This window comes from Vigna umbellata, chromosome 3 (assembly GCF_029865625.1).
Source record: "Vigna umbellata cultivar VRB3 chromosome 3, Vumbellata_1.0, whole genome shotgun sequence".
Lineage (NCBI taxonomy): Eukaryota > Viridiplantae > Streptophyta > Magnoliopsida > Fabales > Fabaceae > Vigna > Vigna umbellata.
The window spans coordinates 30231375-30245579 of record NC_142167.1 but is presented as its reverse complement, the minus strand read 5'-3'; the positions used below and the strand labels follow the sequence as shown (position 1 = coordinate 30245579).

The 14205-nt window shown below is 35.4% G+C and overlaps 1 protein-coding gene across 1 annotated transcript; it reads right to left on the bottom strand.

The window, feature by feature from the left end:
- Positions 1-9513: 9513 nt before the first annotated feature.
- LOC148202227 (beta-glucuronosyltransferase GlcAT14A-like) lies at positions 9514-10989 on the bottom strand. Its single transcript, XM_088109564.1, has 5 exons — positions 10964-10989; positions 10730-10821; positions 10384-10445; positions 9755-9799; positions 9514-9661 (listed from the first exon to the last, which is right to left on the bottom strand). The coding sequence occupies exons 1-5, from the start codon at positions 10968-10970 to the stop codon at positions 9514-9516; spliced, it is 354 nt and encodes a 117-aa protein (XP_087965690.1). The 5' UTR covers positions 10971-10989.
- Positions 10990-14205: the final 3216 nt, after the last annotated feature.

Genomic DNA, 14205 nt, shown 5'->3' with positions numbered 1-14205 from the left:
CTGGGGCTCCCGAAACATTGCGTCTTATGGGCCAAATTGGGCTTCATCAGATCAATGTTTTAGTAGATGGGGGTAGCACCCACAATTTTGTTCAACGCAAGGTTGCTCAATTATTAGGTCTGGCCCATTCTCCTTCACCTCCTTTGAAGGTTCTGGTTGGCAGCGGTGAGGAGCTGGCCTGTGCCCATGTGTGCCAAGGGGTAGAGCTCTTTCTTCAAGGTCACTCATTCACATTGGATTTGTATGTCCTGGACATGGGGGGTGCCGATGTGGTTCTGGGAGCCCAATGGTTGAAGCAATTGGGGCCTATTTTGATAGACTATCAAGCTCTTACCATGAAGTTTGTCTTCAACGAAACTACGATTGAACTGCGCGGTGATTCGGGATTGAAGCCTTCATCTATTTCACTTCATCAACTGAGGCGGGTTGCGAGAACAGACCCTTCAGCTCAATTCTTTTCACTTTCGGTTCGTCCGTCTCACCCTCCAGACCCTTCTCCATCTCATCATAACACTCAAGTACAGCAGTTGCTTCAATCGTATTCCACACTGTTCTCTGAACCATCGTCCCTCCCCCCTCAAGAGCCACCGATCATGCCATTCCTTTATTCTCACATGCTCAACCAGTCAATGTACGACCTTATAAATACCCCCACGCACAGAAGTTCGAAATCGAGCGTCAGATTTTGAAGATGCTCGAATTAGGATGGAGCCAACCTAGTACCAGCCCATTTTCCTCTCCGGTCCTTCTTTTGAAAAAGAAGGATGGCTCTTGGCGCATGTGCATTGATTATCGGGCATTGAATGCAATAACGGTGAAGGATCGCTTTCCTATCCCAACCGTGGATGAGCTACTGGATGAATTGGGTTCTGCTCGTTGCTTCTCCAAATTGGACCTCACTTCGGGGTTCCATCAGATTCGGTTACAGTCCAGCGATGTGCACAAGACAGCCTTTCGAACTCATGATGGCCATTACGAGTATCGTGTGATGCCATTCGGATTGTGCAACGCCCCAGCAACCTTCCAATCCACGATGAATGAGATTTTCCGACCCTTATTGCGTAAATTTGTTATAGTTTTTTTTTTATGATATCTTGGTTTTTAGCACTAATTTTGAACAGCATTTATCTCATTTAAAGCAAGTCTTCCATATATTAGAGCATCATCAGTTCTTTCTGCAGCCACACAAGTGCTATTTTTTCCAGCCACAAATCTCTTACTTGGGGCACATCGTGGCTAATGGGGGTGTGTCTCCTGATCCCGTGAAGATACAAGCGATGGTTCAATGGCCTACACCCCAATGCATTAAAGGGTTACGTGGGTTTTTAGGACTCACTGGATTCTACCGAAAATTTGTTCAAAATTACGCTGCCATTGCACTGCCTCTCACGGATTTACTCAAGAAGGGGAAATTTCAGTGGTCTTCATCAGCTCATTCAGCCTTCGAAGCCTTGAAGTCAGCCATGACCAGTACCTCTGTCCTCAAACTTCCAGATTTTTCTAAACCATTTTATGTCCAGACGGATGCTTCGGGTTCGACCATGGGAGCTGTTCTATTGCAGGACAATCATCCAATTGCTTTCTATAGTAAGGTTTTTTGCCCTCGCTTGTCTAAGTCCTCCGCATATATCCGTGAGCTACACGCCATCACAAGCGCCGTAAAGAGGTGGCGTCAATATTTATTGGGTCATTTCTTCATCATCCAAACAGATCAAAAGAGCTTGCGTGAGCTTTTAACTCAAGTAATCCAGACGCCAGAGCAACAACATTACTTAGTAAAACTGTTGGGTTACGACTATGAGATCCAATACAAACCAGGAAAATTGAATGTTGTAGCTGATGCTTTATCTCGTTCTCAAGAACAAATTCCAGCTAATCTTCTCGCCCTCACTATTCCCCAGTTTGCTTTCCTGCGAGAATTGAAGGCTTCCTTGCTCACTGATCCCGAATTCATATTGATGCGTGATAAGGTTATCGCTGATCCCTATTCCCATCGACTATTTCGAGTGCATGAAGGGTTGTTACTGTTTAAAGGAAGGATTTGGCTTAGCAATAAATCTCAATTTGTACCACTGTTATTGCGTGAATTTCATGAAACTCCGATAGGGGGCCATGCTGGCGTCAACAAAACTTTAAAGCGTTTGAGTGCAAACTTCTATTGGGGGTCTATGGCTAAAGATGTGAAGACCTTTGTTTCTCAGTGTGTGGTTTGTCAACAAACAAAGTACAACACTAAACCTCCAGGGGGACTTCTTCAGCCCTTGCCCATTCCGACTGGAGTTTGGGAGGACATTTCTTTGGATTTCATCACCGGCTTGCCTCCCTCAAAAGGTTACACGGTTCTCTTAGTGGTGGTGGACCGTTTCTCTAAGGCTATACATATAGGTGCCTTACAATCCAATTTCACTGCCTACAAAGTTGCAGAGCTCTTTGTCTCTATTGTTTGCAAGCATCACGGTTTACCCCGCAGCATAGTGTCCGATCGCGACCCCATTTTTATCAGTCGTTTTTGGTCCGATTTGTTCAAATTCAGTGGCACACTTCTTCGTATGAGCTCCTCGTACCATCCACAAACAGACGGACAAACCGAAGTTATGAACCGAACCATCGAACAATATCTTCGTGCTTTTGCTCATCACCAACCCAGTCTTTGGTTCAAATTTTTGCCCTGGGCTGAGTACCATTATAATACTTCTACTCATTCTGGTTCAGGTTTGTCTCCTTTTGAAGTAATGTTTGGAAAGCCGCCACCATCAATTCCGCATTACATCGAAGGTTCTTCCCCTAACGATGGATGTGACAATGTGCTCTCCTCACGTGAAGAAATACTTTCGCTATTAAAACGTAATCTGTTAAAAGCACAAGGGCGTATGAAAAAGCAGGCGGATGCTAAACGCCGCGACGTAAATTTGGAAGTTGGTTCATGGGTCTACGTAAAACTGCAGCCCTATAGACAGATTTCACTATCTGGTAACAAATATAATAAGCTTTCTAAGCGTTTTTATGGGCCCTTCAAGGTCTTGGAGAAAATTGGCCCGATGGCTTATCGCATAGAACTTCCTTCCCACTCAAAGATTCATGATGTGTTCCATTGCTCTATGTTGAAGCCACATGAGGGTCCGACTCCGTCCCTCATAGATCAGATTCCTCCTACTTCTGTTGATAATAATCCTCTCATTTCACCCTTGGCAATCTTGGCTTTCAAAAGAGTGAATATGGGAGGTAACCCAACGCGTTATGCTCTGGTTCAATGGAAAGGACTCTCGCTAGATGACACTTCTTGGGAAAACTGGGATGAGCTTAAATCACTCTTTGACCTTGAGGACAAGGTCAATGTCGAAGGGGATGGTATTGATACAATTGGGAACATTAGGCCCAAAAGAATGACCCGAAGGCCTGCAGGGTGGTCAAGTTTTATCCATTCTTAGAATGTTTCACTGTCGTACACATTTCTTAAAGTATTCTAGAAGGAGTTTGTTTTCTTTCTGTTAGGCCTGTGTGCCACGTAGCTAAAGGAATCTTATCTCTATCTTTCTTTTAAAGTGTAGCACTTTTGCATTGAATGAAAAAAAGGAAAATTATATTCTCTTCTTCCTTATTATCTTTTCTAAGGAGGCTGCACTGACCTCGAATCCAGTGCCTAATTCTCTCACTTTTAACAGGACCTCAACATTTCATTGTTATCACCTACTCAAACAGTTTTATCTAATGCACAATCCTTCTATTATGGCTCATTAATCCTCTATCTTAACTATAAGTGTCTTTGTAATAACTAATAGCAATGATGCTTTGGCATACATTCTCGTGTGAAACTCCTAACAATTTTGTTTTTATTCATAAAAAATCAAAAGAAATAAATAATTTACCATAGTCTTTCTTCTGTACGAGTATCAAAAGAAATATGTAACTTTTCAATTATTATTAGCAAAACAGTATGTGGTAAGAGAGAAAAAAATAATGTCTCAAGCATGGAGTATTTGAATGTCTTTATGAAATATGTTAGTATCTCATTATTTACAATTTTGTAAGTATTTAAAAAGACTTTAGTTTTATCTTTTTAGTTAATATATCAGTATCTCACCGTATAAATAACTTTTAAATAAAATACAATCTTATATTTCTCTAATTAATATATATATATATATATATATATATATATATATATATATATATATATTTGTAATAGATATGTAAAATATATGAATTAGATTTATTCATAAATCTGTGATTAATTTATGAATTAGATTCTAAATTGGTCTTGAATATTAGTTATCAAGGTAAACTAATGTTAAAGATAAATTTAGATTTAATTTATATATTAATTATAACTTTGTATTATTAATAAAGATAATTTAGGTATTAATAATTTTTAATTTATAAAATAGTGTTTAACTTAATTCATAATAACTAATTTTTTTTTGTTTATAAAATAGTTGTTATTTAAAACCAAGTAACTTAAGAAACATAAACATAATTTTATATTGCAGTAGTTTTTAACCAAAATGAAAGATTAACCATTTATTAAGGCTGGGCATAATTAACTCAAATATTCTAGACTGTAATTTATCTATATTGTTTTATAATCTAAGAAACTAAACTATTTATACTAAAAACTAATCATACTATTTAGTAGTTCAGTTTAGAAAAAAACTAAACTGTTATAACTTGCAGTTAACTGTTTTGAACCGTAATTTTATTTCTGTTTAATGGTTTTTTCTTTTTTATCAAAATCTTTTCTCCATCAAAATTCAAGAGAACTCGCTGTTTTTGCTTTTGTTTTTGTTAGCGCAACGTGCTTGATGAAATTATGCAGAAGGAAGAAAAGAGTGTTACGAAAGAGAGGGAGAGAAAGCGAGATATTTCTCATTAAGCATGAATGAAAGAAAACAACAGTATTTGTGGTAGAGGAAGAGAAAAGGTCTTACTGTCATTTTGATAGTTAGAGTAGTTTGGATTATAAGAACAGTTTTTACTTATATGCTTGGTACGTTTTTGGTTTGTGTCACTAATTATCTATTTTTTTGCATTAATATTTAATTAATAGTATAATCACTCTGTTGGTTTTGAAAGTGTTGTGTTTTTGAATATGAGAGAAAAAAAAGTGTTGAAATGTTAATTAATTGTATATGGCATGTATAAGGACTGTACTTTTAAATGTTCTTATAATTATCTGAAGTTTATTATTAATAACCATCTTTTATTTTTAGATAAATTCTAAGAAAAGATAGATTAGACAAAAGTTAAATAAAGTTAAAACAATAAAATAGTATTAATTACCTTCCTTTTTCATCCTCTATCAATAAATTTTTCTTATACTTTTTTCAATATTTAACTTGTGTATTCATGCTACCTAATATAGCTAAATCTGTGTGGTCTATTTAAATTGATCTGAGTCTTATAAAATGCATTGAGTGTTGGTTTAGAATTGTTTTACTGCAATGTAATTGCAGTATAATTGGAAAAAATTAGTATCATTTAAACATTGAGAAACAATTTATTACCATTCCAGATTATTCAAATTGAATAGTATAATTTCTATAGGTTTTCAAACCTCCTTATTCATTACCCACACTGATCTATGTTGAATACAAAACACAAACAATATTAGTTCGACTCAAAATTAGTACAATTAGCAGTTTAGTTTAATTCAAAATTAACATGGTTAGCAGTTGAATTTCTATTTTAGTTCAGTACAATTCACTACAATTACATTCAATGTAATATGATTAAACAAATTTTAGTGCACTTCAATTCAGTACAATTAGATTTAGTGTAGTATGATAAAAAAAATTAGTTCAATTTGTCTTAACAATTCTTTAATTCAGTTTAGTTTAGACAAACTAGAATTTAGTTCAATAGTTTATAATAGTGCAGTTAAATTCAGTTCGTTTTTCCCACCCTACCATTTATGGGCTAATTTCATCAATATAGATGAAGCTTTTCTTCCTTCAACATTTAATCAGTTAGTATTGTTTTTTCTTTTAGTGGGATTATGTTTGGTTTATCATCACAATAATTTGACCATAAATTGTACCGATAACAATAATATCAAGAGTTTCAATAATTATTTCATTTTAAATTCCAACAAATTGGTTATATTGAATGTGGTCACTTCGGACTAATTTGGCTGGATGTTAGTTATTTTAACGGATTTTCTACATGTTCTTTAGTCAACTAGTTTTGAGAGTTGACCAAAGTCTAGTATTTAAACTAAGTTTATTTGCAAACACTTCAAAAAAAAAAACTTTTAAAATTAATTTATTTACTATTTAAATTAAAAATTTAGAAAATTTATATGAGAATCTAAAAATTAACTTAGACATTAATCAACTTAATTTATAAAACATATTTATTTTATTTTTCATTCTTGTTTTTCTTTTATAAAAAATATTATGCGAGAAATTTATCCTAAAATATTCGTAGTTTAATTTTGACCGTGATGGTTTGAAGCGTTCATCATGTTATCATAAGAAAACAAATTTGGAAAATCTAAATACTTATTTTCAAAAGAGAGTAGAATTATAAATTTTAACCAATTACAAAGTTGATGGATTGTTTTAGCCGTAGTAAAAAGTCCATTCGGCGATATGTCTCTTCCATCATTTTTTTTCTTTTCTCTTCTTTCTTTTTCTCCTTCTTCTCCTTCATTGTCGTCATTGCCTATGCCTTTATCCTATTAGCATCGCCTTCATTGCAGCTGGCGTTGACTCTACGACAACCATGATTGTCATGGACTCCTCTTTATCAATAAAAATATTTAATTCACCAACCAATTTTATCAATTAATTTATTATTGTCAGAGTTATCAATTAATTATTAAAATTTTAAAATTTATTACTAACTCTAGTAAAAAAAGTTTCTAACGCGCTATATACGCTTCGGTTTCGTAAAAACCAAAGAATATAAAAACACAAAGGCAGTTTCGTAATAATAGCCAAAGTATACGCTTTGGTTCATAAATAACCGATACCTAAAGGCTTTATTGTCTCGATTAAAACAACAATCGATGCATAAAACACTACCCCAACCACCTACCCTATCTACAAATCAGACTTGTCTGACACATTTTTGGGAATAGCATTCTACCTCGGTTATCTATCAACCGAAGCATATAACTCTGCAAAATCCCTCTGCAAGCACTGATATCCTCTGAAAAATCCCAGAGCAGGGCATAATGCCTCGGTTGTGCTCAGAATCAAGGCGGTATGTCCAGCCACAACTCATCAACCTCTGAAACTGAATGTTTCAAAATCCATTTTGGCAAGTTGTATTGCCTCGGTTCCCGCCTAGTCGATGTCGTAGGGGATTTAGGCTTCGGTTTGCCCATGGACCGAGGCATATACATTGGCTATAATTTCAAAATTGCTATTACAGAATGTGTTTTGAATTTTTTTTTAAGGGTTTAGCCATTAGTTAACTATACAACCAGGGCAGTAGAGTGCCTATTGCCTCGATTATTTTGAGGAACCGAGGTAGTAGTTCTTTCGTATGTTAAAAATTGAGAGAGTGGAAACACATTACCCACTGGTAATTATCATGCAAAAAAAATTCTTTGTCCGATGGGTATGGAGTATAAATGGATACATGCATATTCGAATGATTGCATATTATATAGGAATAAGTATGAAGTTTTGACAAAGTGTCCAAAATATGGATTATCACGACACAAGTCAAAAAATAATAGTGAAGATAGTCGTCGCATAGAAAAGAATGGTTATGCTTTGAAAGTAGTTTGGTACCTTCCACCCGTGAGCAAACTTCAACGTTTGTTCGCGAATACGAAAGAGGCTAAAAACCTAAGGTGACATGCAGATGAGAGAACAATTGATGGGTTGCTTCGGCATCTATCTGATTCAAAGAAATGGAAAAAATATTGATAATGAATTCCCCTAATTTGGTCAAGAATGTAGAAATCTTAGGTTTGGTTTAGCTATTGATGGAATGAACCCATTTGGTAATTTAAGTACCAATCACAACTGTTGGCCCATTATACATATAATTTACAACATATCTCCTGGATTGGGCATCAATAGAAAGTACATGATGTTCTCAATGTTGATATCTGGTGCAAAGCAGCCTGGAAATGACATAAATGTTTATCTCAGGCCACTAGTTGAAGACTTAAAGTTGTTCTGGGTTGATGGGATTGAAGTATTTGATGCCTTTTCTTCTGAAACATTCATGATGCATGCCATATTATTTAGCATCATTAATGACTTCCCAGCTTATGGTAATTTATCAGGGTACAGTGTGAAGGGTCATAACATGTCCAATATGTGAAGAAAATACTACAGCTCATAAATTAAAACACGGAAGGAAGACAGTGTATATGCATCATTGGAGATTTTTACAACCTAATCATCCATATTGAAGGTTAAAAAAAGCATTCAATGGACAACAAGAGAAAGACGATGCACCAATTCCACTTACTAGCTTGAAGTCCTTGAAAAAGTTAATAAAGTGCTTTATGTATTTTGGAAAACATCCAAGAAGTCATCTGTAATGAACCCTTGGAAGAAGAAATCAATATTCTTTTATCTTCCATATTGGTCAAAGTTAGATGTTAGACATTGAATATATGTGATGCATGTAGAGAACACTACAAGAAAGAGCGTTATTATCGACGGGTATTTACCGACGGTCTTTAGGCCTTCGGAAAAATGTTGTTGACATAATATACTGAAGGCATGTAGGCCTTCGGTAATGTCAACGATGGGTTAAATTAGAAATTTGGGTTCTTTTGCCCCAAATTCCCAAATTTCAGAATTCCCTCTTTCCCCTTCTCTCGTCTCCCCAGTTTTAGAAATCCCCACTAGTAGAAAAATGACATTTTATAACATATGACAAAGATATTATAACGTAGATGTGTTAATACGTTATAATATGTGATATATTATAACGTAGATATGATTTTTGGAATCAACGTATTATGACGTACATTGTTTAGTACGTCATAATATATGTTTTTTTTATAAAAAAAAATAATTATTACAACCACCTCACGGGCACTACTATATTAAATAATAGGAAGTTTTTAAACTCCTAACTTTCAATTGCTTAACCAGCGTGCTAAGAATACTTATTAACATTCTCTTTGCTCTTATTTATTTATTTTTTTTCATAAAGCTGAATAAAAGTTCTTATTCTATTGACAAACCTTCTCGATTAGACCAATAAATATAAATATAAAAATTAATGTTAACCTATCTAAACCAATATTCACTATATATTCTAATTTCTCTGCATATGTTATTTTATATATATATATAAATTATATAAAAAGAAATTGCGATGTTCACCATATGCTTAAAATTCCTCAAACTCATGGTATAACACTTTAATGGAGTGATGTCTAATATTTAGTTTAATGAAGCTCAACCTAATAAGAGTAATTTGCTGACTCTTAAGAAAGACCCAATATATTATCAAGTTCAGAGTTAAACAACTATTAATCAACAGTTCCAATAAAAATTAACAAGTAGCTCAGAACTCACTGTCTCTAAAATAGGTTTTTTAAATGTTATAGATAATGGATAGGGACATACCACTAAACAGTTTAAAAGACGTGGGAAGGGTTCTTCGTTGAGTGGTCAATGCTAAATCAGATTTCTTTGATAAGTAAAGGGCAGGATCAATAATGATGGGCCTTGCTCTTTGATTCCTGCATAGAATAAGTAATATAAGTCAGGGGAGAAAAACATGCAGAATATAGTCTACAAAAATTTTCAGATGCATAATAATCAAATTCACTTACAATTTCCAACCAGCAATGTGTGTATGCTCAATGAAATTTAGATTCCTTGACAGATTCGAGAAAACATAAAGCAAATGTGCAAAAGTACAAAACAAATATCAAATGGGTTCAGGGAGTAAACTTTTTGCATGTTTGTCTTGATAAATGCTTAAACTAAAACTATAAACAGCATGGAATGATCTATACGAATCTGGATTTATGCCAAATGATACACTATCAGACAGAAAGAAGATGTTGAAACCAGAAGACTAAAATCATTGAGTACAAAATACCATGAAGCAAATTGTTACGCAGTTATGCAGGTACTATAAGCTTTCCTTCTTGGTAACAGAATCTATTTCAACAACTTAAAGAATAGAAGAAAAAAATCAAGCAACCTCAAAGAAAAGTGAGACAAATTATAAGATAATATATTCATATGTACAATAATCATATAAACTATATACCATGAAGCTGCAAATTCAAGTGCACAAGTCTCATTACTATAGTGCATGTGCAAAATCTTAACTACACTGGCCAATTCTTAAGCAATCAACTTTGCAACAAAGGAGTTACAAGTTTTCAGAACAACAAAAAACATTAATTAGCAAATATAAGCTCAATCATTAAATAAGAGGATATCCTAGTACCATAAATGCAACCAAAAATGCACTGCAAGGTGGATGGGAAATTGTTTTCTGCTGCAATTGACCTGCAGAATATAAACATCAATATTTTAACTGTTTACAACTATTGATAGTACATATAACTTCACAAAAATGCCAACTAATAAGAGTAAATTTCAATGTGCATATTAGAAAAGCTACCCTTCAAAGTAGACTATAAGCTTAAGCGATTAAAGGAACTCGTGGTCAATAAATTTTTGTGAGTGGAAATTGACAAGCTATATAGAGAGCACAACTTGCACAATCTAAAGTTAAATATCCACATGGTTAAGAGAGAGGAAAAAAAAATCAGCACATCTTGTTTCCTTACTAATTCACCACTCAGATTCATGTAAGTCCGAGGAGGCTTTGCAAGGAAGACAAGAACTTCACCAACAAAACCTGCAACAAACCAACTTGCGAAAAAAATTCATCAATACAATAAACATAGAGAGAAAAACAGAAAATAGAAATATCTAAGCAAGGCAGGCGGGCAAACCTTTTCCGAAAATGGCTTTGGAATAGGAAGTCTTCATAGGAATCCCCTACGACTCAGCAAATGCATCAATCATCTCAAAGCCCACCTAGACAAACACTGAGGGAACCGATTTCAATCGGTGAAAAATGAAGGAAAAGGCAAAACAATCGGTCAAAAGGTGAGAAGATGAAAATACGAAGAAACCCTAGCAGTTGAGGGTGAAAGATGCAAGTGAGAGGCTGAGAGGTAAAGGAAAGTGCTTAGGGCTTGAACTGTTGTTCAACGAGATGATGGAGAGCCAATGAGAGCCTTCCATGATGGAGAGGCAGCGAAAGCCTTCGATGATGGAGATGAGAGAAACGCTCTCGTGAGGCTACGCGAATGAGAAATGTGGCGGATGAACGGCGGAACGAGAGTGAATGATTGAGTGAATGACGGATGATGGAGAGGGAAGAAAAGAGGAAGAGAGGAAGAATGGTTCAATGGCAATGGTGTATTACGGTGAACGAAAGTGAGGAAGAGAGGGAGGGAAGAAAAATCGTGGGCGAACAAAATTTTTAACTTTATGACAGGTATTCAAAACTCCGTAATAATAAGTTTTGACGTTATTTACAAGTTTGCCACCGCGTTTTATATTATAACTGGTTTTTTTAACTACGTAATAATATGTTTTAAACTTATTTACAAGTTTGCCACCGTATTTCATATTATAACAGATATATAAAACTACGTTATAATATATGTAACTTTTATTACAATTCTGCCACCGATCAACCTATTATAACGGATGATTTTCATCAGTCATAATATATGTCGTTATAATATGTTATTTTTCCACTAGTGCCCTCTCTCCCCTTCCGTGGTCTGTTCGTCATTGCCCTAAGTTGAAGTTGGTCACCCTAAGCTATTGTCGTGTTGCTAACGCGGAGGTGGGCTCGTTGGCGGCTATTACTTTGCGGTTTGTGTGGCTAGGGTTCGTGGCGTTTGAGGTAGGGTGGTGACTCGTGGAAGTTGGCGTTTACGTTAGGGGTGGTGGCGGTCAGTCGATTCAACACTGCGGTTTGACGGTGCACGTTTGGTGGTGTGGACGCTGATGGAGGTTCGTTGCTGAGTGGCGCTCTTTCATTCCCTACTCTCTATTCCAAGCGGTTCGTTGGTTTGAAGCGTGAGGTTGTCGCGCTAAAGCGGTTTGAAGTGGTTGTTGTTGCAGATGCTGACGGCGGTTCGTTGGTGGCTGGTTTGCGGCTAGGGTTCATGTTTTGGTCCTTGTGAGTGTTGTGACAGGGGTAGGCGTTGTTGGGGGTTGGCGTGTCGAGGGCGTTGCAGTGAAGTGGTGTTGACTGATGCGTAGTGCTCAATTGCCACAACAAAAGGCCGTGTTTTGGTCTGATGTGAGATTAGTCTTCAACTTACTAACTAGTTGTACTAATGTAGTGTTGTTGTATCCTGTGTTGAGTGCATAATTGCTTGTGGTAGATTGTATGTTAGATTTGGGTTGTATGTGAGGATGTTGGCTGGTGCGTATTTCATCTTGGGTGTGAATGCTTTAGTAGTGAGTAAATGTTATTTGATGAGATGATTCTAGTATGTGATATTACAAAGTGCCTTTGTACTTGTCGTGGTGCCTCATTAACCTATTAAGGGTGTCTCTGTTGTGAATCCTTCCTGTGTATTCTAGTGGTTATTTATGGGTTAATAGTTTATGTATTTATGGATTAAAGTTGACTGAAATTAACTAGATGCTATCTTGGGCAGTTTATTTGGAGACTGGTACAATTTTGATTGGTGAGTGATGTTTTTTATTTCCTGTTTCTTAGAGATAAGAAATATAAAAGTGAATATGTGTACTCTGTTTTACATGTATAGTGATGATAGAATGTGGAATGATTGGGTTAAATCGTGTAAAATTGTTGCTTGAGTCATGAAATAGATGTGGTAAGATACTCTATTTTAAATGTGAAAGTGATACATGCCAAGATTTAATCCATGTGTATTGTAATAATGTATTGGTTGTGAAGAGAGCATGGTGTCGTGAGCAATATTGCGTGATTGGAATGTTGTCCTATCACTTTTAAATGCATTAAATCAATTGATGAATGATAATCAAATGATAAATGTTGTAGTATAGGTAAATAAAACTGAGTTGTAGGTAAGTTTGAATAAAGTTGCATGATCGATCTACTATGTCTCTTTATATGTATAGTTAATATAAGTTGGCTATGGATGCTTTGGTTGTGTGTGATCAGTCCGATCATAAATGTTGTGAGTACTATAATATGACATGAATGGCTAATCTTTGGATTTCATATTAGATGCTACACATCAGTTATTGTGACTGCATGAACTCTGTTGCTGAATAGGATAATGTTGACCATGGAATTTGAAGGTTATTTCATTTGGAAGTGGCAATGAATTTGGGCAAGATTAATAACCTATTGAAAATTATTCCAGTTGCTGAATGGTAGATAATAGGTTTAGAGGTATGTTTGAAAATTAGTAACTGGTTGGTGTTAAAAAAAAATTGAATTAGCCTAGATGATGTGAGCCATATGGTGGCATTAATAGGACATTGATAGGGCAGGGATTTTGGTACATTGGAATTAATAAGGGGTGGGACCCTTTGTGTACTTATGATGATATAAGTTTAATGTAATTAATAAAAGGCCTAGGTAAGTACGTAAAGAAATGAGGGTGATGCAATGTCTGGATATAGGGGTTAATGGGGTAGCCTTTGAAAGATACATATCTATGTAGGAGACAATAATAAAATAGTAAGATAACATGATATTGGGGGAAATAATGAACTTTTAACAATCGTGAAACTCTGATGGTGTGATGCAATGCTGATGTTTGTTGTTGAAATTATTTCAACTTTGAAATAGAAATTTGTTTCCAAAATAACTAGTTTGGATGTGGATGGAAATCCTAACTAATTGTTTTTATTGTAAGGAAAAGTTTAAAATTTAAAAAGTGTTACTTTTGGTCGTGATGTGTTAGGTGGTTGTTATTTGTCTTTTCTGTACTATCTATTTTGTTGCACGGTTTGAATGATTCTGTGCGTTGGTTGAGTAATATGAATGCATTAGTTAACATTGTAATTGAGTAAAAGCTGTCATAAACCAGGTGTAACCTGAATGCCTATTTCTCTTAGAGGTTGTTGTCACTAGTACAGAAAGAAAGGGTTTAGACGTCTGTTACTTTGGGCTTTTAACGTCAGATCCCGATCCGACGTCTTTACGAGTGACGTTAATGGGACGTCAGACTCTTATGAAAGACGTCGGATTACACCAAAACTGACGTCTAAAGGCACTATAGACGTCGGACAAGGA